The 22,255-nt window shown below is 49.9% G+C and overlaps 1 protein-coding gene across 1 annotated transcript in view; it reads right to left on the reverse strand.

Moving 5' to 3' along the window:
- ACVRL1 (activin A receptor like type 1) overlaps window positions 1-22,255 on the reverse strand; it is a 54,885-nt gene that overhangs the window by 21,190 nt on the left and 11,440 nt on the right. The window contains exons 2-8 of the mRNA XM_081849905.1: window positions 18,900-18,983; window positions 16,430-16,651; window positions 13,243-13,463; window positions 10,878-10,977; window positions 3,407-3,553; window positions 1,847-2,122; window positions 139-336 (exon numbers count right to left, since the gene is read on the reverse strand). Coding sequence (XP_081706031.1) covers window positions 139-336; window positions 1,847-2,122; window positions 3,407-3,553; window positions 10,878-10,977; window positions 13,243-13,463; window positions 16,430-16,651; window positions 18,900-18,978 — 1,243 coding nt within the window. The 5' untranslated portion in view covers window positions 18,979-18,983. The remainder of the gene's footprint in view (window positions 1-138; window positions 337-1,846; window positions 2,123-3,406; window positions 3,554-10,877; window positions 10,978-13,242; window positions 13,464-16,429; window positions 16,652-18,899; window positions 18,984-22,255) is intronic.

A 22,255-nucleotide genomic window follows, 5' to 3' on the forward strand; every position in this document is an offset into this window, starting at 1 on the left:
AACAACATATGGACAGCCACAGGTAACCCATCTCAGGGCTAGGGAGTCAGAAAGAAGTCATTTATGGCCATCGTAAAAAGAGTGGGATTGACGAAACAACTTCATTATATTTGAACCTTGAATTAATGGTCCCCTTACCGTTAACGACAGTTCTCCGGGCTACCTCCCAGAGGACGAGGCCATATGCCCAAATGTCGGTCCGCTTGAAGGATTCAAAGCGGTCCATTTGAATCTGTTCATCTAAAACTTCAGGCGCCATGTAACGTTTTGTGCCCACCCTTGGGTTGTTGCCAATGTCCAAGTAGTCGCTGCTCTGGGAATGCATAACTGCCAGACCTGAGGGAGAAACAGTGCCAATGGTTAGAAGAATGCTGGTCTATGATGGCAACTGATGAACCTGTTACAACATCCGCCCAACTTATGCTAAGACTAAAGCATATACTAGTAACTGAATTACTGTTTTAAGTCTGTCTGAACAAAGCTGCTGTACAGTGATACCTCGGGTTAAGTACTTAATTCGTTCCAGAGGTCCGTTCTTAACCTGAAACGGTTCTTAACCTGAAGCACCACTTTAGCTAATGAGGCCTCCTGCTGCCGCCGCACCGCCAGAGCCCGATTTCTGTTCTTATCCTGAAGCAAAGTTCTTAACCCGAAGCACTATTTCTGAGTTAGCAGAGTGTGTAACCTGAAGCATATGTAACCTGAAGCGTATGTAACCCGAGGTACCACAGTATTTGTTACTCATCAACAAGTATTCTGAGTGAGTAAATGTTATTTTCACATTTTACAAGACTGTTTGTGTGATTATTGTTTTAAGGGAGGGGGAAAGGGGGGGAATAGCAGGAGAATCCAGTCTGCCTTAAAGCACCCTGGATTGCTAAAAGGCTAAAACTAGCCTATTTAAGCTTCCCTTTTAAGCTGCAAAGGGACACACTCTGCTGGACTCACAAACACGAGGAAGGATAATAGCCAATAAATATACCCTCACCTAGCAACTATTCACATCCCTACATGAAAACCACACCTCTCCATTCTGGCTTGGAGTGGCTGGCAGCACTGATGGAGGAAGGCGGGTGGGGGGTCTGTGGTGTGCACTGGGTATCAGCCATGACGGCAGGTGACATCACCATGCCACCCCCCCTGCTTGTGGCATGGGCAGCACCCCGGATGCTCGCTGCATGCCGCTAGGGTTGACACTGGCGCAGGTGGCAAACAGTGCCCCCCCACTCGCCGTGCTGGCAGCTAGCCCCATCCCATGGTGCTGGGGCACGTAGCTCCGCCCCTGGCTAGCAGCCCACCTGCCTGCCTTTCTGTGTGCCCACTTGTGTGTAATCACTTGGAAAGGGGGCGCGGGTGGTGCTGTGGTCTAAACCACTGAGCATCTTGGGCTTGCCGATCAGAAGGTCGGCGGTTAGAAACCCTGTGACGGGTTGAGCTCCCGTTGCTCTGTCCCAGCTCCTGCCCACCTAGCAGTTTGAAAGCACACCAGTGCAAGTAGATAAATAGGTACCAAGGCAGTGGGAAGATAAACAGCGTTTCCATGTGCTTTGGTTTCCTTTGCGCCAGAAGCGGTTTAGTCATGCTGGCCACATGACCCGGAAAGCTGTCTGTGGACAAACGCCGGCTCCCTCGGCCTGAAAGCGAGATGACCGCCACAACCCTATAGTCGCCTTTGACTGGACTTAACCATCCAGGGGTCCTTTACCTTTCTTTTTCATCCCTTGGAAGATGCGAGAGTCAGACTTCCCCATGACTCTCTTCTTCCCCTCCAAAGCTTCCTAATTCCTTAAGCAGAGGTTGGACCAGCATTTCCAGTGTCCCACCTCAGCACCTAAAGTCTACTTACCCAGATCAGCGATGCAGCACTGCTTGTTGTTCTTGACTAAGATGTTCCTACTCTTTAGGTCCCGGTGAGCAATGGCTGGCTTGCCCTGGGTACCAAAGATCTCCACGTGGAGATGGAGGAGGCCGCAGATGATGGAGTTGGCGAAAAGCAGGCAGCTCTCCACATCCAGTGGCGTGTGCTGAAGGTAGTCGTAGAGAGAGCCGTGCTCATGGTAGTGGGTGATCAGCCACAGCTGGGTGCTGGAGTTCCTGGAGGTCATGTCGGAGGCAATGAATCCTGCGGTCGGTTGAAGGAGGGCAGAAATCAGGAGTGGACCCCACACAAGGGCATGAATGATCAAGGGGCTTCAGAAAGAAATGCAAAATGGCTGCCCGTTTTGCCCTAAGGAAATTTTAGGGGGGGGGGGCGAAATAAGAAGGATGGAGGAGAAAGGGAGAGAAGCAGGAAAAGGTGAAGCTAGGACAGGCATAGGCAAATTCGGCCCTCCAGATGTTTTGAGACTACAACTCCCATCATCCCTAGCTAACAGGACCAGTAGTCAGGGATGATGGAAGTTGTAGTCCCAGAACATTTGGCGGGCCGAGTTTGCCTATGCCTGAGCTAGGATAACTAGGAAGGGATTGCGGAGGAGCAGACAAGAGTAAAAACTGAAGGAGGGCATTGGTGAACTGAGAATAGATGCTATGCTGTTAGACGCACAGCCCATTATCCCCAATTCTCTGCTATGACTGGCAGTAGGCCTCAAACTCATTCTTCACGATTCTAAACAGAGGCATCTCCCAGGTTTGCTATCTGTGACTGCACAGAGGCAGAAGGAGGAGAAAATAAAGGAGATGTGCTGTAAGGATGGACAAATACTGCTCAGTTCTTCATTTTTCCAATCTGGAGTTTTCAACCTTTCCGTAATGGATTGTGACTTCTGTTTTCAAAAGCACCTATTAAAATTCACCAGCATTTTAGGGCTTATTTCTCCTAATATACAGATTTTTGTGGCAATTTTGCCCAATATATACATTCTGCAAAGCACATTCATATTTCCCCCCCAATACAATGCACTTCTGTATGTTATCTTCCCAAGCACACGCATTTTTATGCACTTTGCCCTAGTATATTCATTTCTGTACACGTTACTTGGTTAGTGAAATGAATGGAAAAATTCAGAAATTGTAAATTTTGAATACTTTATATACAGTGGTACCTTGGTTCTTGAATGTAATCCATTCCCGAAGTCTGTTTGACTTCTGAAACGTTCGAAAACCAAGGCGCGGCTTCCGAATGGCGCAGGTGCCCCGGAAACAATAGCCGACAGCTGCATCAGACATTTGGCTTCTGAAAAATGTTCAAAAGCCAAAACACTTACTTCCGGGTTTTCAAAGTTCGGGAGCTGAAATGTTCGAGTACCAAGGCATTCAAGAACCAAGGTTCCATTGTATATATATTTAGTGCTTTTTTAAAAATAAAAGGTGTCAGAACTGCACTCTGGCTAAAAAAAAAAAAGCATTGACAATACTGATTTATCTGTGCTGACATTTCTGGAAAAACTGCCCCATTTTTGCTCACCTAAGATGTTGTCATGCCTCAGCAGCACTGTGTTGTAGATCTCTGTCTCACGGAACCACGACTGCTCATCCCGGGACGAGAAGATCTTGACCGCCACATTTTCCCCATGCCACGTAGCACGCCACACCTCCCCATATCGTCCTTTGCCTGTTGGGTGGGGGTGACAGTTTTCACACGAGGTTTTGCTTACCTCCATCTAGGTTCATCATCCTGAGCTGGTGCATAAAAATACACTAAAGAATGCTAGCATACATCTTTCCTTTTACCCATTTTTGCCCATTGTTGTCTTTTTAATTGTATATATTGCTTGTTTTATGTTGCTATGGCCGTTGGCTAATGCGAATAAAGTCTATCTATCTATCTATCTATCTATCTATCTATCTATCTATCTATCTATCTATCTATCATCTATCTATCATCTATCTATCTATCTATCTATCTATCTATCTATCTATCTATCATCTATCTATCTATCTATCTATCTATCTATCTATCTATCTATCTATCTATTATCTATCTATCTATCTATCTATCATCTATCTATCTATCTTTCCTGTGCCACAGGCATCAGCCATTGCGATGCAGAATCCATTTTTGCCTGAGACGATGTGGGAATTGCCACCCAGGCAGAGGCGGAGCTAGCTGTTCCGGCACCTGGTTTGGCACACATGCTGTGCGCATGGGGGTGGAGCCATGGGGGCGGGGCAAACGTCCCACGCAGGAGGGGCGAGTGTTCCAGAGGGGCACCGCAGTGAGCGTTCCAGGGGGTGAGCCCTTAGGGAGCCACGCCGCTTTGCCAGTAGCCTTCCTCCCTTCCCTCTTCCTTTTGACAGCTCGGGAGAGGCTTGGGAGTCGTGGGTGGGCGGTGCACCACCGCCCCCCCTCCTGGGCTGCTTCCTGAGGGGGGGAAGCCTCGCCCCCCTGTCAAAATGAAGGGGGAAGGGGGAAGGCCGCTGGCAAGGCAGCGCAGCTCTGCCCCTTTGCCCGACGGCTCGGGGTAGGCTTGGGAGTCGTGGGTGGGCGGCGTGCTGTATGTCACCCCCCTCAGTGATGACACCTGGGGGGTGCCCCTACTGCCCCCCCCGTCCTCTGCCCCTGCACCCAGGGTCAACCTCTTCATGCATCTTACTAGAGATAGCAGAAAGCAGACGAGTCCTAAGCATGAGGCAAACATGGGGTAAAGATAAAGGTAAAGGTAAAGGGACCCCTGACCATTAGGTCCAGTTGTGGCTGACTCTGGGGTTGCGGCGCTCATCTCGCTTTACTGGCCGAGGGAGCCGGCGTACAGCTTCCGGGTCATGTGGCCAGCATGACTAAGCCGCTTCTGGCGAACCAGAGCAGCGCACGGAAACGCCGTTTACCTTCCCACCGGAGCGGTACCTATTTATCTACTTGCACTTTGATGTGCTTCCAAACTGCTAGGTTGGCAGGAGCAGAGACCGAGCAACGGTAGCTCACCCCATCGCGGGGATTCGAACCGCCGACCTTCTGATTGGCAAGTCCTAAGCTCTGTGGTTTAACCCACAGTGCCACCTGCGTAAAGGGTAATAATGGTGATCTCCCTAGCTGACCTGGTTTATCTCCCTAGCTGACCTGGTGATCTGCAAAACTGGCAACCTTTGCTTGTGTTAAACAATCTGGACAGTCCATTCCCCTAAAATAGAGGTCTTGCACAGCATGAAGAAAATCACAGGCCAGCAGCACAAGGTGTGGTCATATTGTTATGTAGTGAAGTTTCACCCTGGGCCAGCAGGGGGATACTGTATATAGTTTTCACTCAGGTCTGTCGATAGTTTTCCCTCAGGTCCGCGTCAGTTATTTTAGGCGGGAACTCTGGGCTGTTGTTGTTACAATGTTGACAGCCGGCTGCCTATAAAAGCAGGCCGGCTGAGCTGTTTGCAGTTCAGTTCTATTCCAGCTTACGAAATAAAGAGCTACTTGGAGAAATCGCTGTGTCGTCTGCTATGTCAACCCACAACTTAACACTGGCGACGAGGATGGGCTGGATGAACATCAGAGCACAGCCAGATGCGGCCAGCCTCTGAACTGAGCTGAATCACTGAGCTGAATCACAGAGCGAAATCACTGAGCGAAATCACTGGACAGAACCAATTCAGAGCTGACTGTTCTGGCTAGAGCACTGTGTTCCATCCATCGCCCTTCACGCCGGCATCGGAATCATGGCTTCACTTGTGCCTCTACCGCCGTTTGCGCCAGCCTCTGAATCATGGGATTCCTACCTCGCTCGGTTCGACTGCTACCTCCAAGCCAACGAGCTGACAGCAGTATCAAAGGATCGTAAGCGGGGCCTATTCCTCAGCCTCTGTGGGCCTGAGGTGTTTGAGACGGCCCGAGCATTGGTTGCGCCCGAAGCAGTCCAGGCAACACCATGGGACACGATCCAAGAGAAGCTCCGCAACCACTACGCACCAAAGCCGTCCAAGATTGCTGCCCGCCATGCGTTCTACCACTGGAACCAGGCAGAGGGGGAGTCAATCAACAACTACACCACCGCCCTGCGACAGGCCGCAATGCACTGTGAGTTCCGAGACTTAGACGATGCCCTGATGGATCGAATCGTCTGCGGGGTCCGGGACATCCATCTGCAACGGCGTCTCCTCGCCAAGCCAGACCTCACGCTGCAGAAAGCCATTGAGGAGGCTGTGGCCTCAGAAGCTGCTGAACGCTCCGCCCAGGAGATCCGCAAGTGCAGCAGCCCGCGTCTTGCTAGGGAGCCAGTTCCGGTGCATCATGAAGAGGCCAGCAGTGATGAGGCATCCTCCAGTGAAGGCGATGACGTGCACCAGACAAAGCGGGAGCACAGGAAGTTCCAACAGAAGTCCAAGGGCCAACCGGAATGTGCCGGCTGCGGAGGCAACCATTCCCGTGCCAAGTGTCGATTCAGAGACGCCATCTGTAGGAAGTGTTCCAGAAGGGGCCACATCGCTAAGGTCTGCCGATCGGCTCCGTCTGACACCCCCCCTTCATCGACTCGCAAGTCCAAGCCTTCACTCCAGTCTGCCAAGGAAAGTTGTTTCGCTCTCACCAACTGCCGCTGCCCGTCTGGAACCACGATTGGCCAAACCGACTCGCCTACGCGATGCAAGCTGAATGTCACGGTGCTCATTGAAGGAGCTCCATGTGACATGGAGATCGACACCGGGTCTGCCCTGTCCATCGTGTCGTGGAGCACCATCAAAAGACTGGTACCCAGAGTGTCCAAAAGGCAACTCGACTCTCACCGCGTACACCTGAGAGACTACCAGGGAAACGACATTCCCGTGGTAGGCGTTGGCCGGTTCCGGATTGCCTTCAAGGATTTTTCGGGCCTGCTCCGGTTGGTGGTGGTTGAAGGTCAGCGGCCAAGCCTCCTAGGGCTAGACTGGTTTGATGCCCTCGGCCTGGAAGTCACCGGCATCAACTGCATCTCTAACGCAGAGACTGAGGGTCTGGTCAAAGACTTTGCCGAGGTTTTTGACGGCACCTTGGGGCAATATACAGGTACGCCCATCTCCTTTAGCCTTGATCCACAAGTCGCCCCCATCAAGCTAAAGCCACGCCGGGTTCCCTTTGCTCTCAAGGCTAAGGTGGACGAACAACTGGACAAACTGATCGCCCAAGGAGTTTTGGAGCCGGTTGACCACGCCAAGTGGGAAACCCCCATCGTCACGCCTGTCAAGCCAGATGGGTCGGTGAGAATCTGCGCTGACTACAAGTGCACGATCAACAAGGCACTTCAGCAGCACGCTTATCCGGTTCCTGTTGTCCAACACCTGCTGCATTCCCTGGGTGAGGGTAAGGTCTTCGCTAAGCTGGACCTTGCCCAAGCCTATCAACAACTGCCAGTCGATGATGCCACTGCTGAAGCCCAGACGATCGTCACCCACCGGGGGGCATTCCGTTGCCGCCGGTTGCAGTTCGGGGTGAGTGTGGCTCCTGGCATTTTCCAAAGCCTTATGGAGCGTCTCCTGCAAGGGTTTCCGGGCGTGGTACCATATTTTGATGACGTCTTGGTGTCTGCAGACTCACACCAGCAGCTGTTCGAGCGCCTCCGTGCCGTGCTGACCAGGTTCCAAGAGGCCGGGCTCAAGGTAAAGAGGGAGAAGTGCCAGATTGCCGTTCCACAGGTAGAGTTCCTGGGCTATCTTATCGATGCCTCCGGCCTTCACCCGACCACATCCAAGATCCGCGCTATCCAGCAGGCCCCCACCCCAAAGAACAAGACGGAGTTGCAGGCGTTCCTGGGGCTGCTGAACTTTTATAACATGTTCCTGCCCCACAAAGCCACAGTGGCTGAGCCTCTTCACCGACTCCTTAGTACAAAGACGCCTTGGGCCTGGGGTCATCGGGAGACGGCGGCCTTCAACGCGGTTAAGGCTCTCCTTTCATCAGACAGTGTGCTGGTACAGTACAGTGAATCCAGGCCGCTGGTCCTTGCCTGCGACGCCTCACCTTTTGGCATCGGTGCTGTCCTTAGTCACCGTTTTCCAGATGGAAGAGAAGCACCGCTCGCCTACTTTTCCAGGACACTATCTCTGACGGAACGGAATTACAGCCAGCTCGACAAGGAGGCATTGGCACTTGTGGCTGGAGTGAAGAGGTTCCATGAATACCTCTATGGCAGGACTTTTGACCTCATCACTGACCACAAGCCACTCCTGGGCCTCCTCGCCGGTGATCGTCCAACTCCACCGGTCCTCTCGCCACGCATGCTGCGATGGACTGTTTTCCTGGCTGCCTACCACTACCGGCTCATCCATCGCCCGGGGAAATCGATGGGCCATGCCGACGCCCTCAGCCGTTGCCCTCTTCCAGCATTTGTGGAAGACCCGGCTCCAGCTTCATCGCTCCTTCTGATTGAGGATCTTCCGGCAGCGCCTGTATCAGCTGCCACTGTGGCCTCCGCGTCTGCCCAGGATCGCACCATCAGCCGGGTGCTCAACTGGGTGTGGAGGGGGTGGCCACAAGGGCCTTTTGCATCGGAGTTCCAGCCCTTCGCAACCAGACAACATGAACTCTCAGCTCATCGCGGCTGTCTGCTGTGGGGAGACCGCGTCGTGATTCCCCAGGGACTCCGTCAGCGCGTCCTGGAGGCTCTGCACGTTGGCCACCCGGGAATTGTCAAAATGAAGGCGTTGGCTCGGTGTTACGTCTGGTGGCCTAATATGGACGATGCCATCACTGCCTGGGTGTCCGCCTGTCAAGCGTGCCAAGAGTCGAGGCCTGCACCACCGGCAGCTAAGGGACACACCTGGGAGACGCCAAAGACACCCTGGTCGAGGGTGCACATTGATCTGGCTGGCCCCTTTCACGGCCGGACCTTTATGGTAGTGGTGGACGCCTATTCCAAATGGCTGGAGGTCGCCCTGATGCCCTCCACCACTACCGAAGCTGTCATCCGGGTGCTGCGAGGCCTGTTTGCAACGCATGGGTGTCCTGATGTCCTTGTCTCTGACAACGGACCACAGTTCACGTCAGGCACGTTTGAGCGGTATCTTTTGGGACTGGGCATCCGCCATGCCCTAACGGCACCCTTTCATCCATCCAGCAACGGGCAAGCGGAAAGAATGGTGCGCTCAGCAAAAGAGGCACTGGCGCGCCTGGACCGGGGAGACTGGCATGAGCGGGTCACCGAATACTTGTTCGTGCAACACATCACCCCTCATGCGGCCACAGGGAGGAGTCCTGCTGAACTGCTTATGGGCCGCCGCCTCAGGTCACCGCTCGACCGGCTACACCCGGACTTTGCCGTGGCTGAACCACCAGGCTGTGCCAACGCGCCACGGTCATTTGTCCCAGGAAACCAGGTCTTTGCCCGGAACTATGTGGGGGACATTCCTTGGGTGCCAGCCACAGTAGTGGGAGTCACTGGACCTCGCTCGTACCAGGTGGCACTCGAAGACGGACGCTTGTGGCGACGGCACATAGACCAGCTTAGGCGCAGGGTTGGGGACTTGGACACTACCGAGGTGCCCCCAACTGCGCTTGCGGCTCCAGAAGAGACACGTACAGATGGCGAGGCCCCACCTACACCTCCCTCGCAAACTGCCAGCGTGGAGCCGAACCAAGCCACTTCAGAGGGTCTGCCAGACTTACCACAGACTCAGACCACTCCACTTGCGGAGGCTCCACCCACAGCAGCGGATCCAGGGGAGTTGGTTCCAACGCCATCTAGGGTCGCACCACAGCCTCAGCAAGAACTGTGTGGCCCTCCGGACTTGGCTACCAGTCCCCGGCGGTCTGGCAGAGTTCCCAAGCGCCCAACTTATTTAAAGGACTATGTTGTTGGACAGGTATCACTGTTGGTCTAAGTATGGGAAATGTAACCGATATGCTTTTGTGCCTAATTGAACCATTACGCGTAGTGCTGTATATAAGGAAACCATTACGATTGTAACTAACGCCTTATCTCGGTGGGGAGGGGTGTTATGTAGTGAAGTTTCACCCTGGGCCAGCAGGGGGATACTGTATATAGTTTTCACTCAGGTCTGTCGATAGTTTTCCCTCAGGTCCGCGTCAGTTATTTTAGGCGGGAACTCTGGGCTGTTGTTGTTACAATGTTGACAGCCGGCTGCCTATAAAAGCAGGCCGGCTGAGCTGTTTGCAGTTCAGTTCTATTCCAGCTTACGAAATAAAGAGCTACTTGGAGAAATCGCTGTGTCGTCTGCTATGTCAACCCACAACTTAACACATATCAAATGTGCTAATTGGATCTGGGCTTTGAGCATGGGGTTTTCTGTCCTGAACCGAAAACTGGAAGGGTGTCAGTTGCATAACTGAGCATGAGAGACAGACGACGTTTAGAAGATGCCTTTTTGCTGTCAATACACATGTAATTTTTCCTCACAAAAATGAGTGATGGATAAAGCGGTTCTGAAGGTACCAGTTCAGTCACTGTAAAAAGTGTAGAAGCCCAACTCTCATGACAGCAACTCCTGTCTCTTCCCTGCAGTCCCTGGAATAGTTTTTTGAACTGTTTTCAAAATGTTTGCTTAAAAAAAACAAACATCCTTGAACACATGAACAAATTAAGTTCACCTTTAAGGTAAGCATTTGAAGCCAAACTGGTGTTTGATTCAGAGGTGTGTTTTGTCACAGAAATTGATAATAATAATAATAATAATAATAATAATAATAATAATAATAATATATTATTTTTTCCCTGCCCATCTGGCTGGGTTTCCCCAGCCACTCTGGGTGGCTCCCAACAGAATAATAATAATAATTAGAAAGCGACAAAACATCAAACTTTAAAAACTTCCCTAAGCAGGACTGAATGCACAATCTGTGTGAACAACACCACATTTCTTGGGCTTGCTATCTGTGATGGCAATTCCACACAATGCTGAGCTAAGGAATGGCTCGAGAGCCCAGAGTTTAGGAGAGAGCTGGAAAATATGATTTTGTTTTCACACGCGTTAGGAAGTTCTCGGTTGGTGACAATTTGCACACCGGGTTTCTTGCTGCTTACCAACACATTCGACCAGGCTGATCTGTCGAGCCACGGTTCTTTGGACGAGGAAGGGGAGCCCAGAACCGCTCCCGGTGGTGCAGTCATCGTTCAGCAGGTTCTAAATGCAATTTGAAAAAAGCAGTGACACACAGAGGAACAGCAAGCGAGACACACTCACTTCAGGGAAATGGCAACAGCTAACAAGGATCTACCAAGCCGTATTCAATGCACTTTGTCACAGAACCACCCTGAGATCTATGGCTGAAATTGCATAAAGAATCAAATAATCAGAATCAGAATAATGAGAATCATTTCAATGCTTTCAATATCTGCCTTTCTCGTCCCAAACAAGCTCTACTCTAGAACGCCGATTTCAAAAACCGGCGCTGTAGAACTCTGTGACGTCATACACTCTGTGGCAGTTGTGGCAGTTGGTATAGTTATGGCAGTTAGTTGAACAGTCCTAACAGAGCAGCAGGTTTGTTGCTGCCTGCCTCAGAGCCAGAGTACCATTCGGTGTGTGAATGTTAGTTAGCCTTAGATGCAAATCTACGTAAGATATTTTAGCAACTTAACCTGAATTGTATACAGTGGTATCTCAGGTTACATACGCTTCAGGTTACATACGCTTCAGGTTACAGACTCCGCTAACTCAGAAATAATGCTTCAGGTTAAGAACTTTGCTTCAGGATGAGAACAGAAATCGTGCTCCGGCAGCGCGGCAGCAGCAGGAGGCCCCATTAGCTAAAGTGGTGCTTCAGGTTAAAAACAGTTTCAGGTTAAGAACAAACCTCCGGAACGAATTAAGTACTTAACCCGAGGTACCACTGTATTTAATCTGCCAGTGCAAGTACATGAAGTCATATGTTATTTAAATTTAAAAAGAGAGTGTCTTGCATAGTTTTTATAGGTGGGAAAGAGAGAATTAAAGTGTCAGACGACCGAGGGCTGCCTTTTTTAAAAACAATTTTTAATTTAATTGATTTTTTAAAATTGATTTTTAAACAAATGCAATAACTATTAAACGCCCAGCAGTAAGTTTAATGGTGTTTGATTGTCTCTAGATATAGACTTCACATTCAACAAACATTACTTTATGTAACCCATTCACTGAGAACATTGAGCGGTTGGTATAAGAAGGTCTTGATTTTGTTTAAAGAAAGGGGTCCACATTTCTTGGAAGGTGTCTCTATTTGTTATGCCTTTAATTGCTTTCCTGAGTGGGACCCAGGGCTGTCTTCTGCAAAACTCTGCTAAATGGGAACTAAATTCCCACAGGAAACGCAGGGTGAGGGGAAAAGTCACAGGCCCATGCAGCAATGGACTGCCAGCACTCTGAGCAGGTGGTCTACCTGCCATTTAACTTTCCCACAATGCCCTGGGGTGAATCAATTCCAGGGTCATTGTGGAAATCTTAAACAGCGGCTGTTCCCAGCTAGACCCGGCAGAGATCAGAGCACCAGGCATTTATTTTTAAAGGAGGGCCCATCAGTGAGAGGACCTGCTGGAAAGTTTGGGCTCAAAGGATTCTTCCCTAAGGATTCTGGGACCTGCTGGCACCGATCCTGGTTTGAAGCGCAACTAGGAAGCTCAAACCATAACCTTTCACCAGCCCACCACCAGCAGTGAAGCGGGATTCTGGGAGATCACAGAAGCTCAAAGGACTTCAGGTGACCTTGCAGTCCAATGCTGGGTGGGACAGAGGTGCTACTACAGTGGTACCTCGGGTTACAGACGCTTCAGGTTACAGATGCTTCAGGTTACAGACTCTGCTAACCCAGAAATAGTATCTCAGGTTAAGACCTTTGCTTCAGGATGAGAACAGAAATCGCACGGCGGCACGGTGGCAGTGGGAGGCCCCATTAGGTAAAGCGGTGCTTCAGGTTAAGAACAGTTTCAGGTTAAGAATGGACCTCCAGAACGAATTAAGTTATTAACCCGAGGTACCACTGTAGTGACTACAGTGGACGCTCAGGTTGCGAACGTGATCCGTGCAGGAGGCATGTTCGCAACCTGCAGCGGCGTCTGTGCATGCGTGGATTGCGTTCTGGTACTTCCGGGTTTTGACGTGTCCGTAACCTGAAAAAACGCAACCTGAAGCATCTGTAACCCGAGGTATGACTGTACGTACTGTTAAGTTGTGGGTGAACATATCAGACGACACAGCGATTCTTCAAACAGCTCTTGTTTATTCACAGGCCAGGACAGAACTCAACTGAAGGGTTCAGCCAGCCTGCTTATATAGAGCTCCACCACAACGCAACAGTAACCACTTTCTGTAACTATCCAATCACTGAACGTCACTTTTGATCCCTTATTTGCCTAACTTTCTACAGTATCCCCCTGCTGGCCCAGGGTGAGAACTTCAGTACATAACACTTACTTTTAAGGTACTGTCACCAAGTGTGGATGCCTTCAGTATGAAATCCATGTCTTCCAGATCATCAGGCCTCAGCCGTATCCGTCTCTGCCGGCTCTGGAACACCTTCCATACAGAAAGCCCCACCAACGCAGCGAGAACCAGAAAAGCGAAGAGGGGAACCAGGGTCATCAGGAGAAGGTTCTTAAGAGAAGGACTCTCTTCTTCAGGCTGATTTCCTTCACCTGGTTGGAAAGAAAGGAAACTAACTTGGTTATTATCGCTTCTCTAATGGTGAGGAGTCCTCTTGGCATTGTCACTTTTCATTTCTTAGTACAGAAAGTATTATTTTAAAATAATTTTTAAAATTGATTTTCTTTTCTCATAATAAATATCCAATATCACTACAAAATATTCATTTTCCAATTTCCCCCCTCCCTGTTGACTTCCATTTCTGGTTTATTACATCAAATGATACATTCTGCTGTTTGTATATAATACTGTGTTATCATATTGTTATACTTCTTGTCCTCTATAAATAAAATGGTAAATGTTTATTTAAATCCTGCCTATGAGTCCATTTCTGTTTCTGTTTCTGCAGATACCGTAATTTATTTTATTTTTTTTTGGGGGGGGGAAATAAAGAAAAAAAAATATTTCCCCCCCAGGCATGGGGCTGGCGCGGGGAAGCCTGAGCTTCCCCCGACCCCAGCCCCCAGAACAGCCTGCTATCTGCAAGCCTAGGGAGCCGCGCCAGTCTCCCCAGGCTTCGGAATGCAGGCAGCTGTGCGCAACCCTCGGGAGCCCGGCGCGGCTTCGTGCCGGTCTCCCAAGGGTTGCGCAGAGCTTCCTGAAGCCTGGAGAGCGAGAGGGGTCGGTGCGCACCGACCCCTCTCACTCTCCAGGCTTCAGCAAAAGCCTGCATTCGCCCCATAGGACGCACACACATTTCCCCTTCATTTTTGGAGGGGAAAAAGTGCGTCCTATAGGGCGAAAAATACGGTATATTGTAAAGGGTTCCTATTCTTTTTCAAAATCACTATTGTCCTTTTCATGCAGTTTGTCTGTTAACTTTGCTAACTCTGCATAGTTCATCAACTTTTCTTGCCATTGTTCTTTTGATGGTACTTCTCCGGTCTTCTAAAGGTAAAGGTAAAGGGACCCCTGACCATTAGGTCCAGTTGCAGACTCTGGGGTTGCACGCTCATCTCCTTTATTGGCCGAGGGAGATGGCATACAGTTTCCAGGTCATGTGGCCAGCATGACTAAGCCGCTTCTGGTGAACCAGAGCAGTGCACGGAAATGCCGTTTACCTTCCCGCCAGAGCGGTACCTATTTATCTACTTGAATTTTGACGTGCTTTTGAACTGCTAGGTTGGCAGGAGCAGGGACCGAGCAACGGGAGCTCACGCCGTCGCGGGGATTCAAACCGCCGACCTTCTGATTGGCAAGCCCTAGGCTCTGTAGTTTAACCCACAGCGCCACCCGCGTCCCTTCTGGTCTTCTAATTTTGTGCCATTAAAATTCTTGCTGCTGTTGTAGCATACATAAATAATGTCCATTTTTCTTTCGGTAATTCTTGTCCTAAAACAGCTAACAAAAAAGCTTCCGGTTTTTTAACAAATGTTATTTTAAACATTTTTTAAAATTCATTGTACAGGGTGAGTCCTTTAAAAGAGGCCCCGTGGATACAGTGTACACATGTTCCATGTGGCATCTTTTAAAAGACTCACCCTGTATATAATTTCCCTTTAAAAAAAAATAAAAAAAAAAATCTTGTAATCCCACCACATGTGGTAAAATGTACCGTCCCCTTCCTTACATCTTAGTAAAGAAAATATTGATCTGATATGTAGAGATCTTTCCTATTCTGATTAGTTCAGGACTGTTCTAGAAGGTTTATTTCTATGTGAGAGAAACAGGAAAAGGGTTTCTGATGGGTTATTTCTCTGGGAAGCTGTAGACAGCTGGTTTAAATTGGTTCTGTTATGTTTCTGTCAAGGTCGTACTGACTATAATAGTAAGACCAGGAGAAGCATGGGTCTCATTCACTTTCTACCTCTTTGTTCTGGTGTTCTGTTCTGTATGCTTAGTGTTAAGGTTAAATCTTATTATCAATTTATAAGTTTTCTTGTTTTTTGCTGCAACTGGATTTTTATGGACCGTGCCAATCCTGAATGTACTGGATTTGTGACCATTATGCTCATTTACCTTCAGTATCAGTAAAGTTCTGCTGGATGAAGTACAATTACCTCTTTGTCTATTTTTTGGAAACTCTGCTATGTGTTTAAGTTTTTTTCCTGCTCCCCACCTTCAATGGGCGACAGACATTCACTCCAATCAAATGGAAATCCAGCTACTACCTGTGGGATCTCCTACCTATGGGAGCGAATAATAATCCTTGAGGCTAGGTCCCTGCAAGAGAAAGCCACTTCCGACCTCGGGAGGAGGAGGTGTTGCGGGTTCCCACCCCCAACACTCGCGTGGAGGCTGGCTCCCAGCCCCGCGTGATCTGGGAATCCTCTGCCACGTCATTCCCCTGGCCAGCCAATCAGCTGGCTTGGGGTGTGTGGCTTGCCGCATTTAAGGCAAGCGCGGCAGAGGAGCTACCTCTTTGCTGCCGATCTGCTGGGGAATTTCTCACCCACCCACCCACCCACCCTCTCGGTTTCTCCTTTGACCTTGCTATGGACTTTGGTTGGTCACCGTTAAGGGGCCTGGTAGGATTTTTTCCACTTGGCAAATTGGCACCGGCCATTTGGTTTCTTCGCCTACCTCGTAGCAAATCGTCACAACTTTCCTGGTATGGCGGTTAGGCATTGGTCGGGGTATTGTTATGTAGATGTGTGTGTGTGGGGGGAGCGCCATCACCTCCCCCGGTTATTTAAGGGTAGTCCACTAAAGGACTCCGGGGGGCGTGGCCCCGTCCGAAGCCTATGGAGGCCAGGGTCCAAGGCACACCCCCGAGCGGTGACCCCGGGGGAGTGCCTAGTTGATGTGCATCAGCAGGGCTCCCCCTGCTGGTGTTAACCCTTCCCGGCCTTCAGATAGTTGATTAGATTAGGACCAATGCCTAAGCCAATACCGCTCTTCACCTGTAATCAATAAAGTTGTGGCCAGTTTTAGCCCATTAACCTTAATAATGGTGTCACGTGTCTTTATTTCCCCACTGGGGGGAGGCGGGAACTCGCCACGCAAAGCATAGCTGTACCTGGTAACTGGATGGTGCGATTCAAATTACACATGTCGGTTGAGCAACATATGATGGCAGTTTTTGTCGTGTGGGAGCCTCTGCAGAACTCAGACATGGATTGAAGGCATCCTTTCTTGCGGATCATTACCCCCTCGGTCAGATGCTTGCTCACATAACACAGCTTCCCTGTACAAGTGCTATGGAGACAGTTTGGCTGTTCACACACACAGTTCACCAGATCTGCAGGAAGACAAAGAAAGACAGTGTTTCCCCCTGGTGTTTGAGCCTTTGATACTTCCCTGCCCAGTAAGGATGATGGAGAAACATGGTTCAGATTTTGCCACAAACCTACCCGATTTGTATTTTCCAAAACAAGACGTGCAAACTGAATGACAGCTAGCCTTTGAAATCTACACTTCTCTGAATTTTGGGATGCCGTTCCCCAGCCAAATTACGTGTACAAAAATGTGAAAATTCAGGGAAAGTGTGCATAAAATGCCTAAAGGTAAAGGTAAAGGGACCCCTGACCATTAGGTCCAGTCATGACCAACTCTGGGGTTGCGGTGCTCATCTCGCTTTATTGGCCAAGGGAGCTGGCATACAGCTTCCAGGTCATGTGGCCAGCAGGACTAAGCCGCTTCTGGCGAAACGGCGCACGGAAATGCCGTTTACCTTCCTGCCAGAGCGGTACCTATTTATCTACTTGCACTTTGATTTGCTTTTGAACTGCTAGGTTGGCAGGAGCAGGGACCAAGCAACAGGAGCTCACCTAGTCGCAGGGATTCGAACCGCCGACCTTCTGATCGGCAAGTCCTAGGCTCTGTGGTTTAACCCACAGCGCCACCTGCGTCCCACATAAAATGCATACACATTAGTAAAAATGGAATATGAAATACATAGGGAAGGTTGCTTGCAAGAATGTGTACAACAGGAAAACGAGTTCAAAAAGGCATCTGTTAGGAGACATTTGTGCTAAAACACTTATGGTCTTTCAATTTAAAAATCACAAACTGATACAGAAATGTAAAATGGACAGGGGAAGTTTATAAACGAAATGTGATTTATTTATTTAATGACGATTGACTTGAAATAAGCTGCTAGTTATGCAGCCATAATGCGTAAGCCTTTTTTTGGGGGGGGGGGGAGGGACTGATGTGGAAATGTGGAAAAACAGAACTTTAGACCGGAAAAATTACAAACTGGAAGCAACGTAAATTGACAGATGTGTTCAATCCTGCCTCCATACTCAGTGGCGGAGCTAGCTGCTCCTGTACCCAGAGTAGTGGGGTGGGGTGATCCTCCCGGGGGGGGGGGGTCTGATGGCCTGGGACTCGGGCTCGGACTCGGAACCAGAGGAGTCTTGGTCCGCACCGGATCCTCTGCCCCAGGCGGCATCTGAACCGAGTCTGAGGCCTGATTCTGAAGAGCCCCTGTTCTGAAGAGTCTGCACAGGTTCCCCTGCAACAAACACCAACTGAGCCGAGTCAGGGGCCTGAGCCTGCCCTGGCTCCAGATGTGGGGATTACCTTATTGCCTTCAGCTGGGCAATCACTTATAGCTGCTCCACTACCAGTTGGGTCAGGGGAGGCTGAGGTGGCCCCTGGGTCTAGTAACCCACCAACATCTCCCGAGCTGCAGAGACTCAGGTCTGAGAGAAGGAGAGGCCTGAGTACTTGCAGGAGGAGTGCTCGCCTTCGGGGCGAGACAGGGAGGTGAGTTCCTGGGGGATCAGGACCGGCCGTTACCCCATCAGAGATAAAAGGCTGCCGGACCCTGCCCCATGTTCAACATTGCTGCTTGCTGGAACCTGCCTGTTACCCTGTGCCTGACCTAGCCTGGTTTCCTGCCTGGGCCCTGTTGGACTGACACAGCAGCGCTATCCTCCAGGGGGGGAGGTCCGATCGTGGTGAGGCGGTGCGATCCTCCTGGCGGGGGGCCGATTGCAGTGCGGTGGCACGATTTGCTCAGGGGGGATTTTGTCCCCCCCCCCCCCGGGATGGCACCTGGGGCGTGTCGCCTCCACTGCACCCCCCTTCTTACACCCCTGTCCATATTCCTAGCCCAGCCAAAGAACACTACAGCCACAATATGCTCAGTATTCTGTTTAAAAGGTCCCGGAGGCAGGAACAATCAAAGTGGTACATACAGTAGGACTAAGCACTTGATAGAGCACCCTTGCTAAAACTCAGAAAGTCTAGGTGTGATCAGTTTCCCCCCAGGTGAGACTGCAAGACCATCTACTACATACTCTCCAACATATCTCTGTTGAAAATAAGGACAGGATCTTGAATATAAAATATGCCGATTTGGTGAGTATCCTTAGCAGTTAGCAGGCTAACGGCTCACTGCCTCTGTGGGGCCCGGTTCTGAAGCTAAGTGTCTCTAAGGAACAGCAGCCTCTTTGGCAAACAGCTGTTTTGGCAAGGGGGCTCGGTGCTAAAATCTCCGCCTCTCCCCACTCTGCCTGACACAACTGTCTCCCACTCACCTTTTCCTCCAGCCGCCTCGATGTTTCTTGGCAGGCTCATGATGGCCACGAACAGGCCAGCGATAGCTCTTTGCCGCATTGTCTCTACAAAAAGGGCAGAATGAGTTAAGGAAGGGGATCCTGGAAGAACATTTCAGACACACAGGATAACAGCATTTGTCTCACCAAATATATGCTACATGGAGATTTATACATTTACCTATTTTTAAAATGTATTCAAGAAGAGCCTGCCCTCAGTGGCGTAGCGTGGGGGATGCAGGGGGGCCGGCCGCACCGGGCGCAACATCTGGGGGTTAGGGTTAGGGGGTGCAAATCCACGGGTTAGGGGGCGCAAATCCACGGGTTAGGGGGTGCAAATTACTTGCCTTGCCCCGGGTGCTGACAACCCACGCTACACCACTGCCTGCCCTAGAACATCTGGGGCATGGAACTGAATGGAGAGAAGGTAACCACAGTCTTAATCTCTCAGGACCTGGTGTGTGAAGTTGAGTGTTGTTGAACTGATGAGGATTATTTGGGATATGAAAGGAGAAAGACAAGGTGCAGAGGAATTCCTGAGCAAGCCTATGCAAAATGACCTGGCCAAGCTAGGACCATTAAGAAAACAATCCAGGGCCTTTGAGAGCCACACTAGCAATGCAATAGAACTCTCCTTCCCCCTTGCCCTGAGGTGTGGACAAAGACTGGGAGTTTGGAAGGTTGCCAGGGTAACTGGGTGTGAAGTGACAGGAAAAGAGAGTTTTTAGTGAGTGTTCTGGGAAGAAGGAAAAAGGAAGACTGGGATCCATCTTGGGCAGGCTGGCTGAAGGCAGGCTGCAGTGCTGTGGGGGACAAGAGGATGCCAGCATAGTTAACCAGCAGAATCAGGTCACTATCAGAGGCAAGAAGGCACCCTTCAGAGGATGTCTTGTCCAAATGAGAACAGCACTTCTCGCTGTTCAGGTTTAACACAAAGGTGTTGGGCAGGGAGCTATTCTGCAGGTGGGTCTGCAAAGAGAAGGCAGGCTTTTGAGCAGCCACTGTCTTCTATTCACTGACTCTTCATGATAAAACCCTATCTGGAGATGATGGTGTGCTAACTTAGAAAACCTGCCCACCACATGTTCTGAGCTGCAATTGTGGGTATACAGTCGTACCTTGGATCCCAAACACCTTGCAAGTCGAACGTTTTGGCTCCCAAATGCCGCGAAGCAGTGTTCCGGTTTGCGAACGATCTTTGGAACCCAAACGTCCAACTGGGCTTCCACGGCTTCTGATTGGCTGCAGGAGCTTCCTGTAGCCAATCGGAAGCTGCACCTTGGTTTTGGAAGTTGAATGGACTTCCGGAACGGATTCCGTTTTTAAAGGAGAGAAGAGTTTCTAATTTTGTTTCTTGGAAAGATCTGGCCTCAAAGGATGCTGAGTTCATCCTGCACTGTTGTGCGATTGGATTCTTTTTCGTGCTACGCTGCCTGGCTGTGCTCCAAGCTGTCCCTTCTGTATCTCCATGAGCTGAGCCCAGCTGTTGATTTCAGAGACTCAGGGGTTTTGTCGCAGGCTTATCACTAACATAAAAATACTCTTTGCAGGAATCCAGAAATGTTCCAGCTGCTCCACTGAAGAGACAGGAGTGGGAAGGCGGTTGGGTGGGCTTTTCTGTTTTGTTTTTTTGGATTGCTTGTTTGTTCATTTCCTTGTGAAACAGAAACTCTTGCCAAGTTAAACCCATGGGAGTCTTGACCTCACCCATGCCCCTTCCAATTCCTGCAAGCTTCCCCTTCGTCAATACAGGCGAAATTTGGGTCCTGAGAGTCTGAGACCGTTCTGGTCCTGCGTCGCCCACAAATTCCTAGCATAAACAAGTCACCACTCAGCTTCCTGCTATTCAAGAATTCCAGTGTGTAGCCAGGGCGTTGCAGCCCGGACAGGAATCAAGATTGTTTAGATTCTGCCCTTGATGTTTGGGGGTGGAAAGGGAGATATGCAAGCCAAGGGAGTTCCACCAGTCTGCAAAGATCTATCAGAGAAAGGCATATGCTGCATGGCTCCAGCCTTGGAAGAATAGCAACTCCCCCAGAAACAGCTTGCTTTGTTTTTGCCGGTGGAGGGGAAGTTGAGGCTAAAGCTCAGAGAACATTGGCCTGTAAATAGTGATATCGGAAAGGAAGACTAAGATCAAGATCCTGTGCAGAGGGAATGTTGGCTCCTTGCAAATCAGAAGTCTGTATCAAGAGCTGGTCCTCCCCTCTCTTTTCTGGCACAACGCCCCCCCCCCATTTCAGTCTTTGGGCTTCTCCAGACAACCTGTTTACTGAGCATGCACCTGCTAGGAGGAGCAGGGACCGAGCAACGGGAGCTCACCCGTCGCGGGGATTTGAACCGCTGACCTTCTGATCAGCAAGTCCTAGGTTCTGTGGTTTAACCCACAGCACCACCCGCATCCCTCATGCCTGCTTTAGGCCATCCATATTTTCATAAGAGAAATGTTGGAGGGTATGTTATAAGAGGACAAGGGAGGCAATCTTGGTGAGTTCTGGCACCTCTTTTTCCTTAAAAAATAGCACTGGTTATATAACCATGAGCATCCATTTGATCTGCTTGCAGCAGGACAGTTATACGCCTTCCATAACAATTAGTTCATTCCACACCTTTGAATGCATTTCTCCATCGCTCAAGAGTACCTCCAGACTGTGACTCTTTTTGCAAGATTCAGGTGCATACCAGAGCTTTGCACAGGCAATTATGGATTAAAGGGCTCTGTTTCCCCAGCACAACAAATCCACTTTAAAAGAGAACTGGGCTTTTTGCGGCCTGGAAAGTGTGGGAGGAACAAATGATTAATGGGAATGTATGTAAACATAAATCAGGATAAATACTCATTGTCGTACAACTGCCCCGCTGACAAATCAGACTGGATGCTCAATAGAGACATTTTCTGTCTATCATCTTTCCTCCCACTCTGTTCTCAATTTCTGCTCATTTTCATCCTCTTGGACAGCCCGACAGCTACAACACTTCAGCATTGCCTTTGCTCCAGCTGCTGAATCCCAGATTTTTCTGTCCGAAATGGGGAACCTTGTGACCTCGTCATTTCACAACTGGCCTGATCTCTAGTTCTCATAGACACTGTCTGCATCGAAGTCTCTGGAGGATGCGCCAAAGAGGCGCCTTCTTGTGTCTACTGCTCTCCAGATCCTTCTTGGATGAGACCAGGGAATCGTCAAATCAAGCATTTCTATAAATCGGCTCCATCACAGCCCATTTAAAAAGGTAAAGGACCCCTGGACAGTTAAGTCCAGTCAAAGGTGACTATAGGGTTGTGGCCTTCATCTTGCTTTCAGGCCGAGGGAGCCGGTGTTTGTCCACAAACAGCCTTC

The sequence above is a fragment of the Podarcis erhardii genome (genome assembly GCF_964252035.2).
Source record: "Podarcis erhardii genome assembly, chromosome: 2".
In the NCBI taxonomy this organism is placed as follows: domain Eukaryota; kingdom Metazoa; phylum Chordata; class Lepidosauria; order Squamata; family Lacertidae; genus Podarcis; species Podarcis erhardii.